The 24,084-nt window shown below is 44.0% G+C and overlaps 1 protein-coding gene across 4 annotated transcripts in view; it reads right to left on the minus strand.

Annotated features, from left to right (window-relative positions):
- The window catches only part of SPON1 (spondin 1), a 257,912-nt gene that overhangs the window by 227,002 nt on the left and 6,826 nt on the right, over window positions 1-24,084 (minus strand). For all 4 annotated transcript variants that reach the window (XR_008290454.1, XM_027073076.2, XM_053203462.1 and 1 more), the window contains exon 2: window positions 10,874-10,980. Coding sequence is in view for 3 of the 4 variants with exons in the window: in XM_027073076.2 (XP_026928877.1) it covers window positions 10,874-10,980 (107 nt within the window). In the remaining variant the exon portion in view is untranslated. The remainder of the gene's footprint in view (window positions 1-10,873; window positions 10,981-24,084) is intronic.

Raw genomic sequence — 24,084 nt, forward strand, 5'->3', positions numbered from 1 at the left:
CCAAGAAAACAAAAAACACTAATTTGAAAAGATATCTGCACCCCTATGTTTATGGCAGCATTATTTACAAGACTGAAGATGTGGGAGCAACCCGTGTCTATCGATGGATGGAAGGATGGGTGGATGAAGAAGACGTGGCATCCGTATATACAATAGAATATTGCTCAGCCATAGAAAAGGATGAGATCTTGCCATTTGTGAGAACACAGGTGGGCCTAGAAGGTATCACAATTCAGCCAGACAAATACCATGTGATTTCGCTTCCATGTGGAATCTAAAACACAAAACAAATGAATACACAAACAAGAGGCAGAAACATAGATAAATATAAAGAACAAAATACGAATATAAAGAACATAAATATATAACTACAAAGAACAAACTGATGGTTCTCAGAGGGGAGCAGGGTGGGAGGATGGACAAAATGGATGAAGGATAGTGGGAGATGCAGGCTTCCAGTTATGGAATAAGTCACAGGGATGACAGGGATAGCATAGGGAATATAGTCAATGATATTGTAATAGTGTTATATGAGGACAGATGGTGGCTACACTTGTAGGGAGCAGAGCATAATGTATATAGTTATCAAATCACTATGTTGTACACCTGGAACTGGTGTAACATTGTGTGTCAACTACACTTCCATTTTAAAAAATGGAAAAATAAAAACTTAGAAGCGAAAAACAAAGATGAGGGGATTACAAGGCCACGCCATGACTTACTGGCATTTTCCATCTACTTGACACGTACCTGATAAAAGTTCTTTGGAAGCAATAAGAGTTACAGGTTGTCTGCTAAACAATTCTATGACGTACTTGAAAATGATTTCTAGACCTTTCAGAAGATAGATGGGAAAACAATACTAGTTCCCATGCAAGAAAGCATGAGACCAACGAATGCCCGCAAACGAGGGCCAAAAATTCCAGCAGCAAGTCGTCCATCAATTTGGGAAACATTTATCAACTGGCCAGAGTGCCAAGCCTTGGGGAAGCCGTGGGAATATGGAGATGGCCACGGCCCAGATTTCCGTCTCTTTGCAGAATCTCGTTGGCGAACAGGGATTTAACACATTAAGCCACAGTGTGTGAAGGACTGAATAAAGGATGTGCCAAGTGTGAGAGAGCGTGGAGACGGGGTAGGGGCACAGACTCCACATGGGATGGAAGTAAGATATGGGTGTCAGGGGATGACAGCACAAGAAGGACCCTTGAGGTGATGAACCCAGTGTGCTTTCTGGAACAACCCTGAGAAGATTTTAGGAGACAAGCAGTCGATTTCAGTCTGTCCCTCCCACACTTCTGTTCCTGTAGCCACACAAGATGCTGAACAGAGAAAATGGCACAGAGTCTGTCCTCACGTTTCCATCCTCGCTCCCCACCATTTATGGCTCTGTGCCCTTTGTCACGGTTTCCGTTTCCCTCGGTATTACCTGGCCTGCGTGATGGGGACGAGAACAGTGCCCACCTCATGGGATGGGTCAGAAACTGACAGGAAATTAGTAGATTGGTTTATTTATGTGACACGTGTTTACTGAGTGCCTGTTGTGTGGCAGGCATTGTACCCAGCACTGGGGACGAAAGAAATGGACTGTCCTGTTTTCATGGAACCTATAGCTAAGAGGGAGAGCATTAAATAAACAACTAGACTACTTCATACCTGGAGGTGATAGTTGTGGTTTCCTCTGTCTGCTCATCGCTCCCCCCTCCCCGGCATTTGTCTTTCTCAAAGTATAATTTGAACCCATTTTTGGTTAAACTGCTGTGTGGGAGAAGGTCACAAAGCCAGTAATGGAGCCCAGCCAACCACCTAGCACCCTCAGGGACCAGAGTTTTATTTTTATTTACTGGGTATGATGTATCCAGAAACAGTGAAGTTTTCCCATTTTACTTTATAGACTTCCCAATCATATTACAATGAAGATAGAAAGAATTAGACAAGCCTGTCCCTCCCCTCACTTGGGGGTCGAAAAGACAGCTGGTTGGTTATACCGAAGGTGGGATATCTGCTCATGTCTACAGAGGGACGGGGTTTGTGATTCACTGGCCACAGAGACGTGGAAAGGGCACCCTACTAAGCTTCCGGCTCAGAAGGAAGAGACATTGATTGAGGGTCCATTACATCCCGACACCATCTGGGGAATTTTACATAAAGTAGCTCATCTGATTCTCAAAATAACCTTTCTCATCCCTACTTTATAGATGAAGGAGCTACGAGTCAAAGAAATTAAGTGACTTCTTCACCCAGCTGGTGGAGGCAGAATTTGAGCCTGGGCCCGCTGACTCCGAAACCATGTTCTTTCCGCTCACCCAACGTATATTCTAACTAGACAAGTTAAGCTAGAATTGGAAGAAATAATGAGATAAAGAGTCCTTTTTGAGGAAGAAAATCAGCCTAGGAACAGGAATGCTTTCTCCTGTCATAATAATCCATGTGCCTACCAGTGACACTGTCTAATTCCAAATGTCCCCTTTTAGAAATAGAGGAGCTAATATATACATGCACACATGTGTGCGTGTGTGTGTGCAGAGAGAAAGAGAGGGAGGGAGACATTAGTTCAACCCTGTAATGTAATTCTTGAAATTGATAATAGGGAAATGGTCACAGATGTTAACAATGATTTATGTGTTGTGTTCATTGCAGTGGGTTTTTTTTTTTTTATAACGAAAGAGGAAAAATGAAAACAACTGGAACCTATCGTGCCCAACAACAGAGGAATGGTGGAATAAATTATAATTCAACGTAATAGTGGAGTATTATAAAGTCATTAAAATTCATGCTGTGGAATAATGTTTAATTGTATTGAAATATACTCATAATATAATGTTCATTAAAAATAAAAGAGGTCATAAGATCCTATATATAGTTTGGTTCCAATATTTGTTGAGCAACTGCATATACGCATATATATTTAAAATCTGGAAGGAAATGTACCCAAATGTTAATAGTGATTATCTCTATGTTATAAGAGGACATTTTTTATTTCGTCTTCACCACCCTCTGTATTTATCCTTTTCTGTATTTTCCAACACAAAACGAGGGTGTGTGCTCTGCTGTTCCTCCCCATAGAGCATCTGGTTCTCAGACTCAGGGCTTGCTTGCTTGGAAGGAAGCTGCTTTTCATCCTTCCTGGTAGCAGGCACCAGAGATCAGGGCTGTAGCAGCCTGAGGACCCCATGTGTACCCCAGGCACTCACAAGGCAAGCTGCTTCTCACTCTCCTTACAAATGATTTCAGATGGCAATTAAAAAAAAGAAAACGAAGTATCGAACAAGAGGTCCCGCCATTGCCTTTAAAATGTGTTCTTTTGATGGTTCTCTTAGGATCACATCTTCACAGAGGCATTTTACCCTGAGTGAATTCCTGAAGAGAAGGGGCTGGCCATAGCATGTCTTTTATCCCCTAGTTCGTTCATTCGTTCGTCCGTTCATCCGTTCGTTCGTTCATTCATTCATTCATTCATTCATGTAAGAAAACTTACTGTGTCCCTGCTGGGCTCTATGCACTAATCAAAGAAGATGCAGTGAAACATTAAGTAGGGAAAGTTTTAAAATAGAGGTCTGAGGAAACAGTAGAGTGGACTTCACACATACCCTTCATTGTCACCCCCCCGTGCACCTGTAAGCTTGAACCACCCAAAGAGACAACTCAAAGTAATCGCCTCTATGAACGTCTTTTCTCTCCTCTCAAATCAGCACTCCCTCCTCACTTCCTGAAAATGACTGTTTTCTTATTGTCACACATGCAGCAATTCTAGTGCCTAGCTTGTTGCAAAAACAGTCCTTTCTATATCGTTCTTATCTGCCTGCCGAATGTGCTGCCGTAAATGAAAGTCTCTCTTCTTGTGCATGTGCAGTTGGCTTACTCTGTGTCACATGCAGGAAACGATAGAATTTCCCTAGGGTAAACAAATGAGTCCACCCCAATATCTAAACAAGTAAATATCTAGGTGCTCCAATAACCCACTTGGGATCCACCAGGGTTGGCAAGTTCTGCTGTAGATCCTGACCACCTGATACCAGGCACCAGGCCTTAATTATTCATCTCAATACGCTCAGAGCCTAGTATGTTGCCTTTCACAGCTAATGAAATGTTTCATCTCAGCTAACATTTATTGAGTGTTTACCATGTGCCAGGTATGGTGCTGGTGGTTAGAAATATACTAGTGAACAAAACACATATGATTTTGCCCTACAATTTGGTAGGTGCAGAGAAATGTTAAACAAAAACACTCTGAAGGAAAAGTACAGAGTGGTCTGAATGCTAAGGAAATATCTGAATAAACAAATGCATGAAAGAAAACGCTGTATATTTTACACTGTAATATTCGTTCACTAGAAAGGTGTATTCTATATATGAAGAAAGAGAATATTGTGAGCTCACTCAGGAGGGATTAAGAATCCCATAAGACATAGGGCGCCCGAGTGGCTCAGTCAGCTGAGCATCTGACTCTTGATTATGGCTCACATCATGATCTCAGGGTCATAGGATCGAGCCCTGTGTTGGGCTCCCCACTGAGCATGAACCCTGCTTGGGGTTCTCTCTTTCTCTGTCTGTCCCTCTCCCTGACTCACATGCCCTCTTTCTCTAAAATAAATTTAAAAAATAATAATCCCACAAAACAATCTGACTCCTGTGTTCATGCACCTATGACGCGTCCTAAGACCTCATTAGCTTTTCATGGTCCTTTCTCAACAGATGACTCATTCTGAACTTACAGGCAACTAAAAACCCTAGGGTATTTTTGTTGTTGTTTGTTTAATGCGCTGCCATAAGTCCAAGTATCTCTTCTTGTACACGTGCAATTGGTTATTTGGATCTAAGTAAGTGACTTTCTGTGTTCCTCCATTAGCTTTCATCTTGCTACAGTTGGTTAATCAATTTGACCTGCCCAAGTCCTCTGATGCCTAGTCCTGATATGGGAATGTATGTGTCCCTTCCCATCAGTGGGTGTGGTTACCATGATGACAAGCCCAGATCAGGCTGTTGGAAGGAGCGCTGACGGGAGTGTTACAATCACCTTTGCAATCAACATATATCAAAAACATTAAAAAGTCCACATCCTTTGTGTATGTAATTACAGTTCTGGGAATCTATTCTACCAAAATAATACCAAAGAAAGGCATATGCAAAAAAAAAAAAAACAAAAACAAAAAAACAAAAAAACAAAACCCAAAACCTGTTTTTACTCCATTATTTATAATAGTGAATAGCACATTGAAAAATCCTAGTCTTTTAAGGGGCATGATTAAGTTCAGATGACCATAACAAAAGAAAGTTTTCCTACAAACTAAGAAAATTCCTAAGGATGGGCTTGCAACAGCATTTTATTTTTAGAACCTCTCTGAGCTTCTACTGTAGCTCAGGACCCATTAGATGCTAATACATATTGTTAATGAAGAGATAATGAAAATAGTTTAGAAACAGGTGATTAAGAATATGGAATAATTAGTTATTAAAAAGATACTTGTTTGTATGGTATTGACAAGGGATCTTCTCAGGCAAACAACCCTTCAGCAAACAAGACAGATAAAACCCCCTGCCTTGAGGAGCTCACAATCTAATGGAAGGGGGCAGATAATACTCAAGTCGACAAGTAAAATGGCACATCGTGTGGCAATAAAGGCAACAGGACAAAAATTAAGTGGGGAAGGATAGGAAATCCAGCCGGGGAACTGAAGGGGAGGAGGAAGCTTCAAGTAGGGGGATCCGGATGGCGTCCCTGAGAAAGGGCCATCTGAGCAGAGACCTGAAGGAAGGGGGCGATGAGCTGGACAGTTGGCTGGGCCACGAGCATTCCAGGGAGCAATTCGGTTTTAGCAATACAATTTTAAAGGATTAGTGGGTTACTTTTGTGCAGGCAGTCCAACCCCTGCATTCCTTGTCACTTTCAATTACCCATAAGTACACCCAACTCGCTCATCAAAGAGAGATTCCCCTGTCTCTCCCTTCTGGCAGCCAGAGACAGATTCCCCAGTCTGTGCCCAGGCTGCCTTGCTGGAAGCAGATGGGCAGCCCCACCCCCTTCTTCCTGGGTCTGGCCACGTGGTGAGAGCATAACCCCGTACCCTGTGGCCCCATTCCCTCCCCCACTGAGTCTAAAGGGGCATTAAAATTCACACTTGTTTGTACCTGGTGAGTCTGTATTCTCTGCGTAAGGGCTCACTCATGCAGAAGCAGAACCACGCATCCTCTGAGTCACTTTCAGAACGAAGAATGTAATCTTTAACCAGATTGAAAGAGTATCAGAATTTTGTTGTTGTTAGGGTCTCGAGACTGTTGTATCTGGAGCGAAGGTGTCAACAAAGAAGTGCTTCTACAGATGTGTTAATCACTATGTATGTGTTTTGAAAATCACCGTGGCATTTGTAGCTTCTGGTCACCTGCTCGGGTTCCAACGGATGACTTTCTACTACGCCTGCTGGCAGCAGAGGTAATTTTTAAGGTGCAGTTGCACAGAAGACACTGTACTCCGGGAGGGCAGAGCCGTGCCTGTTTTTGTCACCATCGTTACCCCAGTGCCTGGCGTATAGGAGACACTGCATGAATGCCCACGAATAAGCGAGTGACTCCAAAGATGACAGCTTTGGTGGAGAGAGAAGACTTGTAGGCTGCCGTGGGAGAGGCAAGTACAGAGACCACAGGGAAGCAGGAGAGACAAGATGTCATGCGCCGTGCAAGGGGAACCCAGGTGGAGTGTGCATTTAATGTCCAAGGGCAGGGCGGGGGCGGGGAGATGAAGTGTGAGAAAATCACCGGCATGGTGTTTGTCCCTTCTCCCATGTACATGTTGGATTACTTTGGTCAATTGACTTAGCACCTGGGAGACTCAGTTCCATCCTCTGGAAAATGGTGGTAACAGTACTGACCTCACAGGGTTGCTATGAGAATTAAGTAAGATAATGCATATAAAGCTCTTGGCACAGAGACTACCACCATAAAAAAGTCATAGTAGACCCTCATATTTTCACTCAACACGTACACGTTGAGAGGCAGTGTAGAGCATGGGGGGAGTAGGGATCTGGGGCCAGACTGCCTGAGTTTGAATCCCAGCTTTATCACTTAGAGTTGAGCGGTCTTAAGAAAGTTACTTAATTGCTCTGTGCCACAATTCCCTCATCTGTGAAAGACAGGGTAACAGTGCTAGCTCATCGTGATGAGTTAATAAATGTAAACCACTTAGAATGGTACCTGGCACACAGGCATTATTATTGTCTGCGAGGCATTTTTTGTGTTTGTTTCTCACTTTGATTCCTCAAGGGCTGGTGGAAGCGATAGGATATATGGCAGCAGACAGATACGTTGATGTGATGATGGAGGAGTTCGTGTTGGATGGGCTGGATCTGTGCCTCATCTCAACATCGGCTCTCAAACTCGAGCAGACACTGGATTCACCCTGAGCGCTTGTTAAAACACAGGTCGCAGCCTGTGAGTGCCTCATTCAGTAGGTCTGGGTGGGACCTGAGATTTTTTATTTCTAACAAGGTCCCCCAGTGGTGCTGATGCTGCTGGTCCAGAGACCGCACTTGGAGAATCACTGCGATGCAACATGAAAGCATGTGCGAAGCTCCAAGAGAAGGAAGAAGGAGAGATGCGTAAAGAGACAGGAGTTCTGAAAAGGACTGAGTAACAGATATGAGTAGAAAGAATAATTCACTCATTTATTCATTCAGCAGACATTTACTCACTGCCCACTGTGAGCAGGGCCCTGTATTCACCGATCAGCTGAAAGGACCAAGATTTAGCTGAGTAGAAACGACGGTGGGTTGGGAAGGACTATCAGTTTATTGAATTAAAACAGAATAGCCTTTAAAGAAAGCAGCCACATCCTCATCAGGCCTAACTCCACATCGTGTCTCCATTAGGTCTAACTCAGGCGTCCTTTGTGTGTGTGTGGCGGTGGGGGGGGGGAGGGGGGGGAGAATATACATAAAATTTACCATTCTAACCATTTAAAAATTTTTTTTCAACGTTTATTTATTTTTGGGACAGAGAGAGACAGAGCATGAACGGGGGAGGTGCAGAGAGAGAGGGAGACACAGAATCGGAAACAGGCTCCAGGCTCTGAGCCATCAGCCCAGAGCCCGACGCGGGGCTCGAACTCACGGACCGCGAGATCGTGACCTGGCTGAAGTCGGACGCTTAACCGACTGCGCCACCCAGGCGCCCCTCTAACCATTTTTAAATGTATAGTTCACTGACATTAAGTACACTCTATATTTTTGTGCAGCCATCACTCACCATCTATCTCCAGAATTGTTTTCATCTTCCCAAACCCAAACTCTCTGTTCGTCAAGAATTCCTTACTCCCTTCTCCCCTGTAGCCCCTGGCAACTACCATTCGACTTTCTGTTTCTCTGGATTTGACTATTCTAGGTCCTCACATAAGTGGAACCATACAGTATTTTGTCCTTTTTTGTGACTAGTTTATTTCACTTAGCACAATGTCTTCAAGGTTCATCTATGTTACATATAGCATGTGTTAGAATGTCCTTCCTCTTCAAGAATTAATATTGCACTGTATGTATACATCACATTTGTTTAGCCAAATCATCCATCAGGAGATGTTTGGGTTGTTTCTACATTTGGCTGTTGTGAATAGTGCTGCTATGAGCACGGCTGTACAAATACCTATTTGAATCCCTGGTTTCAACTGTTTTGAGTATATATCTCTAAGCACCATTTTGATGTTGATTTATTTTTGAGAGAGACAGAGATAGAGCTTGAGCGGGGGAGGAGCAGAGAGAGAGGGAGACACAGAGTTGGAAGCGGGCTCCAGGCTCCGAGCTGTCAGCACAGAGCCCTATGCGGGGCTCGAACCCACGGACGGTGAGATCATGACCTGAGCCAAAGTCAGACGCCCAACCGACTGAGCCACCCAGGCGCCCCTCTAAGCACCATTTTAAAGCAGATACATTTTGTTCGGGTGGCAATTAAGGTCACTCTTCCCCCATCCCACCCTCTACCTTTTCCCCACTTAGAACTTTACCCCTCGTGACACTCAGGTACCCAGATCTCTCATCTGAATCTGATAAATCATCCACACCTCCAGGTAAATTAGCACAACAAGGACCAGGGGAATTTATTTCAATGCTTTACGGGCTGAACGCATGCATGACTCTTCCTTTCCCTATCATGACAACCTTACCGATACACTGTCCAAATACACTTGTGCCAGGAGCTTATTAGGTACTATTCAGAAACGAAACAATTTAGTCTCTGGAATCAGACATCTGGTAGAGGAACCTGAGCTTACTATTTACTAGGTGTTTACGCAAATGACTCAATCTTCCATTGATCCATAAAATAGGGATACTAGTTTCTACCCATTTGGCTGTTTGGAGAATTAAAGTAAGTACACCAATTAAATTAAGATGAGATAAACCAAAACAAGACAAAGAACTAAACCTAATAGCTGGCACACGGTAAGAACCCAGAAAATGCTGGGCATCCTTGGTATTATAACTGGGTGACTCCTTCAGATATATGCCAAGAAGGTTCCTGCCACCTAGGTACACAGAAGAACATCACAATGAGCATGGAATTAACAGCCCTACTAGGCCAGAGACCCAGAATACAAAACAATGGACATTTTTTAAAACACAGGATTCGGGGTGCCTGGGTGGCTCAGTCGGTTAAGCGGCCGACCTTGGCTCAGGTCATGATCTCGCAGTCCGTGAGTTCGAGCCCCACGTCAGGCTCTGTGCTGATAGCTCAGAGCCTGGAGCCTGCTTCAGATTCTGTGTCTCCCTCTCTCTCTGCCCTTCCCCTGCTTGTATTCTGTCTCTCTCTCTCAAAAATAAACAAACATGAAAAAAATTTTTTTTGTTTAACACAGGATTCAAAATGACAACCTGGCTACAAAGGATTAAAAGATGTCTTTAGATGGGGGAGATATTTAGGGGCAGGGCCCTCTGTGGAGCCCACAACTTATACTAGGATTCCCCAACAGTCAGCTATGGGTGTTAAGTATTTTTCTTGAGCTCTTTTTTTTTTTTTTTTCTGAGTTTGCAAACGTCAGATAAAAATGGATTCTAGAACAATGGAAATTTGAGATGAGAAATGGTTGCAGCAAATTTGGCCAGGCCTCCTCCTAGGATGGGCCCAGTCCTTCTGGGACATGTTCTGACGACTGGATGGCCTTTTTCTAAACCTCTGAAAGGGGATGATGTTCCCGCCACTTCCCTTGGAAGAATATTCCACGGTGAAATATGACTCACTGTCAGGGCCCTTGCCTTTGAGATTCTCTTTCTTCTCTTGACCCACTTTCGTCTGGCCGTGCCCTTTTGTACAAAGTCAAACGCAGCCTCCCCTGGAGAAGGTTGTTCTGTGAGGACTGACATTTAAAGACCATTACCACCTCTCACACTCAGCCCTGTTCATTTAGCCAAGCAAAGCATGTTTAATTCTTTTAATCTCCTCTCATAAATCAATCTCTTCGTTCCCTTAATAGTCCTTCGCCTATGCTTTGAATTCCTTCCAGTCTGGCCATCCTAAGCTCTTGTTCCGTTTATACTTGGGACTTGCCAGTCAATCACAAATGGCTCTCGGGAAAAACAGCCAGGCCTGCCAGGGCTCTAAGTGCTCTCACTGTGCTGGGCTGTCTGCAGTCCCCCAGGCACTGGGATTCCAGAGAAGATCCCTTCCTGGTGGCCAATCCTGAAGGCCTGGAAGCAAGCTTGAGACATTTGCCACCTACACCATTATGGGTCCTTCAATCCTGGCCCATCGGATCCAAGGTCAAGGGAACTTCCCGAGAAGCTACCTCAGACACCTGTACCTCTACTGTCACTCAAGCTCCTCAGTATGTCCTTCTTTCCCCTAGCTTTTACCCACAAGGGCACGAGGGCAACAGAGGAGCTCAGAGGAGTCTTACCTGGAAGGTCCCAGCATGGTCTTCTTCCTTATCACCCTCTCTGTTCTCTTTGAGGGCAATTAATGTGAATCCTCTGAAGTAGGATGGTGGGGCAGCTGAAAGGGTTACTGTGGAGAGAGGAGAAAGCAGATCATAAGCACAGGAATCAGCTGGCTTCCATCTGACAAATGAATGTTGGTGAGTTCTCCATCAACAAGCCAGACCTGTGGGTTGGAGGGGCAGCAGACAGTGGAAAAGCCTCATTCCTTTGAGTAGTGAACTTCTGCTCTCCACCCCGTTCCCCCTTACATTTCAGAACCTGCAAAATGCCTGAACTATGATCTCAGTTGGGCCTCCTTGAACCAACAAAGGTTTTGGTGCACTCTCTCTCCCAGTAGCCACAATTTGAAAAAGATAGTCCCTGGTCAGGGGCACCTGGGTGGCTCAGTCAGTTAAGTTTCTGACTTCAGCCCAGGTCATGATCTCACGGTTTGTGAGTTTGAGCCCTGGTTCAGGCTCTGTGCTGACAGCACAGAGCCTGGAGCCTGCTTCAGATCCTCTACTCCCTCTTTCTCTGCTGTTCCACTGCTTGCACTCTCTCTCACTCTCAAAAATAAATAAACATTAAAAAAAAAAAAAAAAGAAATCCCTGGTCAGCAACCTCAATCTTGACAGTTATCTAATGTTACACTTCCAAAAGAAATCTAGCCGCTCACAGCCCAAACTCCCTCACAAAGTCCTTTGGGGCAGAGAATGCTGTGTGTTTTCCAAAATATACTTCCTATTTCTTGTAAGCACTCAGCTAGACCACTTTCCCAGCCTCCCTTGCAGTTAGGTCTGTTTGCGTTCTGCCAAGGGAAAGCACAGATGGACGTGATGCATGCCACTTTCTGCTTGGCCCGCACAAACTTTCCACAGGATCTTCCAGTCTCCCTCTCCCACCTATGCCTGCAGAACGCAGCGGATCCAACAGAAGATCCAACAGAAGGTGTCCTGGGAGAAGACGGTGGAGCCACAAGATAGAAGAAACCAGCAACACAGAGAATCACCCACTGACCAGAAACATCCATCTTGTACTTTGCCTGAACTGGAAATAAACTTATATTGTGGGGGATTGTTTGTTACAGCAGCTGGAGTTCTATGAATCTACATCATGCTCTTCCTTCTCAAATCTACCCAGATAACTTCGTTTTCATTGAATCTAGCTCAAGGGCCTTCTCAGCAATGATGGTCACCCCTCCCTTTGTATCCCTAGCACCTGGCACAGAGCCTGATGTCTAAGAGATGCTCAATTCAAGTTTCTTGAATTTTATATAAATTGGGATTGAAATTACTGTCTGGATTAAAGTGCTAAGAGTCTGGCCTTTAAACACAGAGTTATAGACTCTTAGAGCCTTAAGCTGTCTCAAGAACCCTCCATTCCAGCCTTCTAATTTCACAGACAGGAAACAAAGACACAGAGAGGTCAACAGACACCCCAAGGCAGTAAGAGCACCCACAAGGCAGACTTAGGGCCAGACTCCTTTTTCCCAGTTTAGCATTCCACCCATGGTTACATATATGGAGTATATCTGAGTACGGGTATTCCACAAACGTTAGGTTTTAAAATTTTAAAAATCAACTTAACATATACCATTTATGTGATTCTGAAAACAACCCCCTGTCAGGGAGGGACATTCTAGTCTTCTGCTTTCAGTCCTAAAAATAAAGGACCCTCAAATTCCAAAAATTAAAACACTTTTCTTGGACCATGCACCAGCAGCCCATTAGCCCCAACACAACGACATCTCAGAAAAGAACTCTGAGAACCAAAGATTGCAAATCTCATGCTATAATTGCTCAGTTCATCCCACAAAAGTAAAAGAGCATTCTGATTGGCTACTGATGTCTATCAAAAGGTCAGACAGACCTTCTTAGTAAGGAAGAAAGGATGAGAGAAAAAGCACAGTACAATAGAGTAAGAAAAGTAGGGTGCTCACCAGTGGCAAGCAGAAAATGATGATTATGATGTCAGAAGAAAGAGCTGAGATCTCTGAGGGACAGACAGCCCTAAAGCAGTCTGAGGGTGTCTAGAGTGGGGTGGGAAATGAACAAACAAAACCAAACAGAAACAGACTCACAGGTACAGAGAAAAATTTGGTCGTTGTCAGAGGGGAGGGGAGTGGGGGAATGGGTGAAATAGGGGAAGAAGAGGACAAGTTACAAAATCCCAGCTATAAAATAAACAAAGACATGGGAATGCAATGTACAGCATAGGGAATATAGTTAATAATATTGTAAAAACTTCATATGGTGACAGTAGCTATATTTATCATGGTGATTGCTTTGTAATGCCGAGAAATGTTGACTCACTATGTTGTGCACCTGAAACTAATATAATATTGTATGTCAACCACGCTGAAATTAAAAGCACCTATAGGTGGGCATAATAACAGCACTTACCTCAAAGTATCAGTGTGAAGCGTAAACGAATTAACACACGGAAAGTTCTTAACAGCATGCCTGGAATATACTAGGCACTTAATAAATATTAGCCCTTATTACCAGTGATGAGATTATCATATTGCATTTTGTGGATAAGTGTTCGTCTACCTATTCATTAAGTCCTTCAAAAGCAAGAACCACATCTGAGCTCAGCACGGTGATTAGCAGAGAGTTGATAACGCAATTAAGTTTACCAAACTGTGTTCATGGACTAGTAAACTCTATATTATAAAGATGTCAGTTCTTCTCAAATTGATTTATAAATTTAGTGCAGTTAAATTAAATTCCCATTGTGTTTTTTCTGCGATACGGATGAGTTGATTCTGAAACATACATGAAAATGCAAAGCACCAAGAATGTCCAAGGCAATCTGAAGAAAGAAGTGAAAAGTTGGAGGGCTTGTACTACTACACACCCAGACTTACGGAGCTACAGAAAATCAGCCGGCGTACTATAGCAAGGAAAGAAAAAGAGGCCATTGAACTGTTTGGGGTCCAGAAAAAGTTCCACAAGTCTATGGAAACTTGCTGTATGATTAAGGATCTCCTGCAGAGCAGTCGGGGGAAAAGATAATACCTTCAGTAAATGGTATGAGGACCACTGGGTAACTATATAGAAACAGGTGAATCTTGACCTTGCACATCATATGCAGAATAAACTTCACATAGATGATAGAGCTAACTGTGAAGAATAAAACAGCAAAGATTTTAGAAGTGAGCCTAGGATAAAATATGAATGATCTTGGAGTCAGAAAGATTTTTTTTAAGCAGACATAAAAAAGAAAATAAAAACAGTGACAATAAAAGAGAAGATACATAAATGGGCTGATGTAAAAATTTTGCCCAGCAAAAGACATCATCAGGAACAAGTACGGCACAGTGTGGAAGAAGATATTTGCGACGCATATCACCATCAGTTGACTTTAATCCAAAATATATAAAAACTCTTTCAGATCAAGAAAAGAAAGACAACCCAATAGAGAAAAATAGGCACAACACATGAACTAATGCTTCGTAAAAGAAGGTGCCCAAATGGCCAAAAAGCATATGAAAAGACACTCAACCTCGTTAGTGAACAGGAAAATAAAAATTAAATCCACAATAAATTACTACTGCATTTCCACCAGATTGACTAAACGTAAAAGGATTAACAGTATCAAATGTTAACTGGAACTTTCACACACCGTAGAACCGAAAATAACAATTTTCACTGGAAAACTCTTTGGCAGTATTTACTGAAGCCGAACATATACAGACCCTATGATCCAGTGATGTCACTCCTAAATCAACAGGAATGCATACATATGTGTACCAAGTAACATCTATCAGGTTATAGTAACATTGTATTAGCACCCAAATGGAAACTCAGTGTCAATCATCAGTAGAATGGATATGTAAACTGTGACATATTCGTATAATTGAATGTCCTGTAGTAATGAAAACGAACGAGTTACTGCTACATACAACAAAAGGATAAATCTTGGGGCACCTGGATGGCTCAGTCGGTGAAGCGTGCACCTTCGGCTCAGGTCACGATCTCACGGCTCGCGAGTTCAAGCCCCGCGTCGAGCTCTGTGCTAATGGCTCAGAGCCTGGAGCCTGCTTTGGATTCTGTGTCTCCTCCTCTCACTCTGTGTCTCCCCTGCTCTCACTCTGCCTCTGTCTCTGTCTCTCCCTCAAACATAAATATTTAAAAAAAAAAACAAAGGAATAAATCTCATAAACATAATCTTGAATGAAAGAAGACATATAAAATAATACAAAGGCTATGATTACATTTATATATTCGTGTGAAATCCAAAAACATACAAAGTAGGGGCACCTGGATGGCTCCCTCGGTTGAGCATCCAACTCTTGATTTCGGCTCAGGTCATGAAGCCAGGGTCATGGGATCGAGCCCGGCATCAGGCTCCTCACTGAGCATGGAGTCTGCTTGGGAGTCTCTCTCTCACCCACTGCCCCTCTCCCCTACTCATGCTCAGTTTCTTTCTAAAATAAAAAAAAAAAAAAATTTAAAGTAATCTAGGATGCCAGAGGTCAGGGCAGTGGTTACACGCGTGGCAAAGTGGAGTGAGAGGTGATTTGCAGGTGGCACAAGGAATGCCTCTGGAGTGCTGATCATGGTCTGTTTCTTGATCTCGGGCCCACTGCATGAGCATGTTCAATGTGTAGTAATTCACTAAGCAGTCCAATTTGTGAACTTTTCCATATGTAAGTTATATTCTGGTACAAATGTTATTCAGTGATGTTTCTGAATGATAAATATGCCCCTTTCTGTACATCTGTGCATTACACTTAAAGGGCTCATCATAAACTTGGTTTCCCAGAAACCAAGGAATGATGCATTCCTATAGGTTAAAAAGAAACAAAACAAAACTAAGGTTTTCCTCTACCTCATTGTATATAACACACAGGACGGAGGCTCTGGAGGCTGAACTCAGAGTGGGGTTTCAACCTGAAATTATCACTGGTGATGACGGTATTCCACAGTACAAGCTGAAGGAAGACAGGAGATCCCATCCCTCCAGAGGACCCCATTAATGTGACCCTCTCCTGAAAGGCACAAATGTGCAGTATGTTCTGAGTTCCAGTAATGACTGAAGATGACTGCTTGGCAATAAATAATAGAATCTTCTCTCTAATGACTCCTCCCTAGTGCCTCCCAAGAGAGGCCATTAAGAGACCCAAGAAATGCAAGAAAAATGCTGATGAAGGTTCAGGAAAAAAAAAAAAAGTCCATTCAGAGCCATCCTGTGAGCACATACAGGGAACTGGCTAAGAGCAAAGATTTTGGATTAGAACCCTAGAGCTATCATTTATTAATTACATGACCTCTGGCAAGTTATTTCACCTCCCTGTTCCCTCATTTTTAAAAGAAGCTAATGATACTGCCTTTCTTATAGGAATGTGGAGAGGATTAAATAAACATCTATCACAGCGCCTGGTACATAAAGGATTCAAGAGCCGTAAAGGATGCCGATGGCCACTGGCACTGGGGATGTTGGAGCTGAAGAAGATGATGATGAAAATGATAAAGACCAGAATGTTCAGCAGGCTGATCAACCAGCAACGGGTTTCCAAAAGCTGGTCCTCAAGGACAATGACTGAACCTCCAAAGAAAAACGCTAGCAGGTGCCAATAAAGGACCCCTGAGAGGGCTGCAAGGAAATAAAGGTCTTTGGGGATGATCCTCACAGGGTCAGGGTATGGGGAGCTCTGGGTAAGCCCTTATCGTGAACAGAGCCTTCCTTTTTCTGAATGCCTCTCACCCAATTTTAATTACACACTTATTTGTGAGTTATATGTTAAATGCTGGTCTCCTCTAATAACCTGGAAGCTCCATGAGAGCAGAGACCAAGTCTATCTTAAGCTGCACGGTATTTTTAGCATTTAGCATGCCTTTTCACTCACAATAAATGCTCAATAAACGCTCATTGAGTGTTTGTCCCCTTGGTCCCTCCTTCAAAGTTTCCTCCTCCAAAGCTACCATGTGTAGTATTCAGCCCCTCATCCCTTTGTTACTAAGCACTTTGTGCCGCCCAGTGCTATGCACCTGGAGACAAAAAAAAAAAAAAAAAAAAAAGATACGACCTCTCCCTCTAGAAGCATTCAGTCTAAGAGCTGGGAGGAAAAGACACATCAGCGGATATTTTTTATAACATACGATGGGTGTTATGGATGTGTGGATGATTTGCTCTGGGATGCCAGAGGAGGGAGCATCTGGGTCTAACGTGGGAGTCAGTCAGAGGGGGCTTCAAGGAGGAGGTGGCATTTGAACTCCAAGTGGAGTGAGGAATAAGAGTTTGTCAAGTGGACAAGAGACTAACAGCACTCCAGGTACAGGGAAAGGCATGATGAGACAGTCTTGGCCTTGGAAACCAGAACTATTTCTGTATTTCATAAATTGCAAGCTGGAAGGGACAGGGTGATAAGAGGTCAGGGGAAGAAGGTAAGGGATAGACACTTAAAAGCCTTCAAAGCCTTGCTAAAAAGGGTGGATACCTCCCTGGAGGTGATGAGGGGGCCCTAAAGGGTTTGAGTTAGGGAATGTCATATTCAGATTTATGTTTTAGGAAGAGCAGGCTGGAAGTTGTATGACTATTGAATTACAGCCTTTCCCTGAAAACCCGTGGCAAGGGCCTCCTGGTCTGCCTTGCTGATATGAGGACTGATGTTTCACCCTCAAGCCTGGCCTTAACTCGCTACCTAAGGTTGAGTTCTCCCCATCCTTGGGTACACTTGCCATATGAAAATCCCAACTCCCAAACAGCTTTCTGGGTCCTTCAAGTGTCAGTGTGTCAACCATTTAACATGAACTCTGGGTTTCAGATTCCCTGGCCCTAACCTCAGTGAAAAGATCCTGAGCCAGATCCCAGCTCTCTCCACCTGCTGGCTGGCACTGAGATGCCCCAGTGTTCATGCCCCACACACACATCAACTACAGGGAACTTTAACTTCTGCCTTAACTTGCAACCTGGGGTTACAAAGACTGCTGAAGCAGTACACAAGCCACAGCGGTCCCCTCCCTGCTGTGTAGGACTTTCAGAACACGGGAAGATTCGATGCACATGCTTCACTTAGAAATTGGCACGGCGCACCTGGGTGCCTCAGTCAGTTAAGCGTCTCTTAATTTCAGCTCATGATCTCGCAGTTGGTGAGTTCAAGCCCTACATCGGGCTCTGTGCTGACAGTGTGGGGCCTGCTTCGGTTTCTTTCTTCCTCGCTCCCGGCCCCTCCTCCACTTGTACTCTGTCTCTCTTTCTCTCTCTCTCTCTCAAAAAAATCCATTAATGATAATAAAAAAAGAAATTGTCACAATTGAGCCCACCCAGCCAGGATGAGGCAGAAGGAGATGGTATTGATGGGTTGGCAGATGGAAAGGCAGGGCTAAAAGTCTAAAACAAGTGTGATGGTGGGCTTGGCCCACTCTGTTTCCCTGGATGGTCTTCTGTAGCAAGTGCTCCAGAATTCCCAGGCAGAGATGAAACAAGTCCCATTCCAAATTAAATATCACACATATCTAAAATTGAAAACTGGATGTAGCTAACAGATCTGGGTTCGAATCTCTCCTTTTTACTATGTGTAACCTTTGGCAAGTTACTTAACCTCTCAAGGTCTCAGTTTCTAATTTCCTGTAAAATGACAGTCTTGGTACTTATCTCATTGTTATGACAACAAATGAATTAATATTCATAATAATAAGTGTACATATATGTTTGTTAAATTAGTAGGATACATTAAAAATAAATCATTCTCTTCCATAAAATAGGGATCATCATTATCATCTCATGGGTTTGTTATAAGGATTAAAGGTGGGAATGTATATGAAGCACAATGCAACAGCCCAATGGAAGTTCATTCTTTCCCACATATGCTACCTCTTCATGGGATGGCTGGGAGCCAGATGCATGGGTCCTGAACTGACCATTACACGGATGGGAAGAGGGATGGGTGGGAAGGAAGCTCCTGGAGACTTGGCGATGTGTCAGCCAAGAGAATGTAGCTGGGGGTATGGGTGAGGGCAGGAAGCACGGAGGGACATACACTCTCCAGGAGCCCCACTTCTTACCCTACTCAGACAATGGGATCTCTGGGGCTGGCGACAATAGCACCCCCTCTCCCTCCTGAAACATAATGTCACAGAAGTGACTGTGGCCCAAATTTAGTCTCTCTTCACACCCCATTCCCCTGAGTCTGTGACCCAAGATGGGCCAATCAGAATCCTCCCCCAGGGTTTTTCCAGTTTGGAATTAATGGGACCAGGGCTTTTCTTTTAGTTACAGGACTAACTGAAAGATTTTTCATGGAAGGTTCTTGGCAGCTATAGTCCTTGTTATTTGGAGAAAGTTTATCTGTAGTAAGAAAAATGAAGACAACACACAGAAACACAGCCAAGAGATACGGGATGGAAAAAGTGACACAGACAAGGTAGAAGGGAGAGATGGAAAGGAGAGAGGGAGGAGAGAACCCTTTTGGGTCCCTAGATCCATTTATACCTGAAGCCAGACCCGCCCCTAGACTTTCCAAATATGAGACTCAGTAATTCTCTTTCTGATTTAGTTAACTTGACTTTGTTCCTGTCATGTTCTGTGGAAAGAGTCTTTACTAATTTTGAAACAAAGAAAGAAAATAATTCTGCCTGAACTATACAATTCATTAGCAGGCTAGGGAAATGGTATTTGTGGCTTAACTGAGGTGGTTGACGAGGAAGGTGGCAGCTGATACTAAAATGTCACTGAGATGACAGCAAATCAGTTGACTTCGAAAGTATTGAACTAGATGTCAACTTTAGGGAAAGACTCAAGGGATGTCAAGGGAGCCCCTTGCTCAACATTCTTATCAACTTTGATAAAGATTTCTCAGACTGCTTATCAGAACTGTAGATAATCCAAAATGAGATTACATGGATAAGTCACTCAGTGACAGAATCCAGATCCACGAGTGGCTGACAGCTACAGGGATGGACCTAAACATGCTGGATTATGTCTGAGGAAGACCAAGATTAAGTTACGAGGAGTCACGTCGAATCTTACATTCAAAGACCAGTCACACCAGTTGAGGGAGAGGAGGGAAGGAAGCAAGCCTTCCCAGCGGCTCACAGGAGTTTTTGTTGGCTGCAAGCTCAGCGTGATCCCAGAGCGCTGCGAAAATAGCAAACACAAGACCTGGCAAGCTTAACACAAACACAGCCCTCAGGACAAGGGAGATAATCATCCCCCATGTTCTATCCCTATCAGAGCACATCTGGAGTACAAAGTGCAAGGGGACAAGAAACAGCATCCTATAAAGAATGGCTGAAGAAATGGGGCATTTTGGCCCGAAGTCATAGTTTCTATTTCTCCACAAACACCTCAATGGCTGACATATGGCCAAGGGGAGACCTTATTTGCTCGACTCCAAAGAACAGAACCTGGACCGATGAGCGGAAGTTACATGGAAGGGACATGTTGGCAAGAGAAAAGTACAACCAGGTCAACCATGGCTCAGGCTCTGCCAGCTTTGAGCATCATCACCTAAAGGAAGCTCACGATTCTTCTCTCTCCAACACTTCACTGCCCAGGCAGGGGGAGGCTGCTGTCACTCCAACTTTGGGGACATCCTACTGGCCACTGTACTCGGGTACAGGATAGGCAGTGATGTGATCAGGTGCTAATGTATGTGGAGCACAGGAGGCTGGGGTGGAGCGAGGAGAGGTTGTGATGGGGAAACATGGTCATAGAAAAGTGACCATCTTTTGGCCACCTTCTCTCTGTGTCTCCTCATCTTGTTTTATTTTTTATTCTTATTTTTTTCATAATGTTTTTATTTATTTTTATTTTTTTAATATATGAGATTATTGTCAAATTGGTTTCCATACAACACCCAGTGCTCATCCCAAAAGATGCCCTCTTCAATGCCCGTCACCTACCCTCCCCTCCCTCCCACCCTCCATCAACCCTCAGTTTGTTCTCAGTTTTTAACAGTCTCTTATGCTTTGGCTCTCTCCCACTCTAACCTCTTTTTTTTTTCCTTCCCCTCCCCCATGGGTTTCTGTTAAGTTTCTCAGGATCCATATAAGAGTGAAATCATATGGTATCTGTCTTTCTCTGTATGGCTTATTTCACTTAGTATCACACTCTCCAGTTCCATCCACGTTGCTACCAAGGGCCATATTTCGTTCTTTCTCATTGCCACGTAGTACTCCATTGTGTATATAAACCACAATTTCTTTATCCATTCATCAGTTGATGGACATTTAGGCTCTTTCCATAATTTGGCTGTTGTTGAGAGTGCTGCTATAAACATTGGGGTACAAGTGCCCCTATGCATCAGTACTCCTGTATCCCTTGGGTAAATTCCTAGCAGTGCTACTGCTGGGTCATAGGGTAGGTCTATTTTTGATTTTCTGAGGAACCTCCACACTGCTTTCCAGAGCGGCTGCACCAGTTTGCATTCCCACCAACAGTGCAAGAGGGTTCCCGTTTCTCCACATCCTGTCCAACATCTATAGTCTCCCGATTTGTTCATTTTGGCCACCCTGACTGGCATGAGGTGATATTGGAGTGTGGTTTTGATTTGTATTTCTCTGTCCTCATCTTGTTTTAAAGAAAAAAAAAAGAGAGAGAGAGGGATTATAGATTTCTGGAATCCAGCTCTTTGTTGGGGGTGGGTCCAGTGAAGCTGCAGTTTGTTTGTTTTACACTTTCCAAGTGATTCTGAAGCATAGCTAGGTTTGGACACCGCACAAATGACCCCACGAAGTGCTGATTCCAGGGAAAGTCACTTAATAATTGGTGTCGAAGTTTGATTGATCAATAATCCTCTCTGCTCTCTTCTCCATTCAATCAAAGCCAGTGTCTGAGGCTGGGAGCCCCTTCCCTTTGCCCTTTTGCCGATTGTCCTGCTCTTCACCTCTGAACCATCAATGACCCAGCTTTTCACCATGCTGATCTCCTTCCTCTCAATAGTCTTTTTTTTTTTTTAATGTTTTTACTCATTTTTGAGACAGAGAGAGACAAAGCATGAGCAGGGGAGGGGCAGAGAGAGAGGGAGACACAGAATCCGAAGCAGGCTCCAGGCTCTGAGCTGTCAGCACAGAGCCTGACGCGGGGCTTGAACTCATGGAGTGGGAGATCATGACCTGAGCTGAAGTCGGACGCTCAACGCTCAACCGATTGAGCCACCCAGGCGCCCCTCAATAGTCTTTACCTGGGACCAGCCATCTGCCTGCCCTCAACCTCCAGCCAATGCCCCCAGGGCACTGGGCATCTCTTCTCTCTGCTGCCTCCACCTGGGGCTCCTTGCCTTTGGTCCCCATCCCTGGTCTTAATTCTCTGGCTGAGAGAGAAACACTTTCTCTTGCTTCCATCTAGCTCTCTTAGCAGATCTCACACCAGGATTCTTCACTTTTTTTTTTTTCAACAAATAAAGATTTAGTGCCTGTCATGTCCACAAAAAACTGTTCTGGGTGCTAGAAATAAATGGCAAACAAGAAAGGACACAGTGCTTGCTCTCATGAAGCTTATATTCTAGCTTGAGGAGGCAGATGATAAACAAGATAATTTCAGAGAGTGATTAAGGGCTATGATAAAAATGAAATCAGGCAAAAGAAATGGGAAACATAAATTGGTGGTCAGAGAAGCCTACTTAAAGGGATAAATCTGAGCTGAAACTTAAAAGACAAGGAGTGAGCCACATAAAGCTGAGCATTCTAGTCATGGAGAAGAGTATGTACAAAGGCCCTGGGGTGGGAATGAGTGAAAATCCAAAGAGTAGTGTTGCAGCTATGAGGTGAAGGAGGAGAAAGAACAGGAAGAAAAGAAAATGAAGAAGGATGAGGAGGAGAAGGAAAAGAGAAGAGGGGGAGGGGAAGACGAGGAGGAGGAGGAGGAGGAGGAGGAAGAGGAAGAGGAGGAGGAGGAGGAGGAGGAGGAGGATTATAAGAGCTTCCTCTAGCTCTTAGAATCACCGTCCCATTTTTATGGCCTGCTCCGAGTTTGCCCACCTTCCCACACTCCTATCCCCCCCACATGGTGCTTTGTGCCTGGAGTCTTTCCCTGCCCTTCTGCTGTCTCACAAAGTCCATGAGGCATATTTGCAAATGTCCAGGCCACAATGGGAGATAGGGTTTGAGTTATTTCCCATGGGTCTTCTGGGCCTCAGCTAATCCACAGAGGTGCGTAGGCCCCTGTTAAGTTTCCCTGAACCTTTCATGGCAGTTTTGAATATTCCATGCAAGTTAGAAGCTTTGTCTATGTAGAGCTCACAAGGACTTCTTGGCGATGTCACGGAATTCCTTACCTGCCCATCCCAGCCTCATCTCTAGCCCAGCCAAGACACCCTGTAGACATGGGAAATTTATACCAGCAAGAGCTGACCAGCCACACAGGAGGCTTCATGTGACATGGTGAGCTCCCTGACATGCAGGTGTTCCAGCAAATGTGCCTATGGGATAATCACACACAAGTGCACACTGTCAGAAGAAAACTAGAGGAAATGATACCTTCGATAATTCAGGCCACTTGCCACCCCATTCAATACATGCATGTGCCTGAGTGTGCATGGGAGGGGACTCATTCCCTCACTCCATCACAGTGAGTATTTTGTACCTGTCATGTCAGGGGTTAAGGACCAGCAAACCACTTGTTTTACCTGTTACTTGATTGAGGGGACACTGGTCTCTTCCAATGCAGGAGGGGCAAATGGAAGTCCTGGACTTATTAAGAAATGTCAGTGTGCTTCTATTCCTCATTAACAGAACTATCTGGAAGGAGACATGAATGAGGCTACATTGAATCCAGTATCCATGTTCCTACTGACATACAATTTGAAATGATTTTTAAGGAATAATATTGTTGGCATCATTTTATTTTTAATTTCTTTAAATGTTTATTTATTTTTGAGAGAGAGAGAGAGAGAGAGAGAGCGAGCATGAGCACGGGCATGAGCATGAGTGGGGGAGGGGCATAGAGAGAGAGGGAGACACAGAATCCAAAGCAGGCTCCAGGCTCCGAGCTGTCAGCACAGAGCCCAACGCGGGGCTCAAACTCACAAATATGAGATCGTGACCTGAGTCGAAGTCGGACGCTCAACCAACTGAGCCACCCAGGCACCCCAAGGAATAATTTTGACTTATATGATTTTTTGCTTTCCATGGTGCCTCTTGAATCTAACCCTCAAGTAAGATGGGGCTCCAGTCTACTCAAATTGTCTCATTTTCTTTCAGAATATATATCCCTGTGAGCTTTTCTTTTTCTTCTAATTTCTTTT

Source organism: Acinonyx jubatus, chromosome D1 (assembly GCF_027475565.1).
Source record: "Acinonyx jubatus isolate Ajub_Pintada_27869175 chromosome D1, VMU_Ajub_asm_v1.0, whole genome shotgun sequence".
Classification (NCBI taxonomy): Eukaryota; Metazoa; Chordata; class Mammalia; order Carnivora; family Felidae; genus Acinonyx; species Acinonyx jubatus.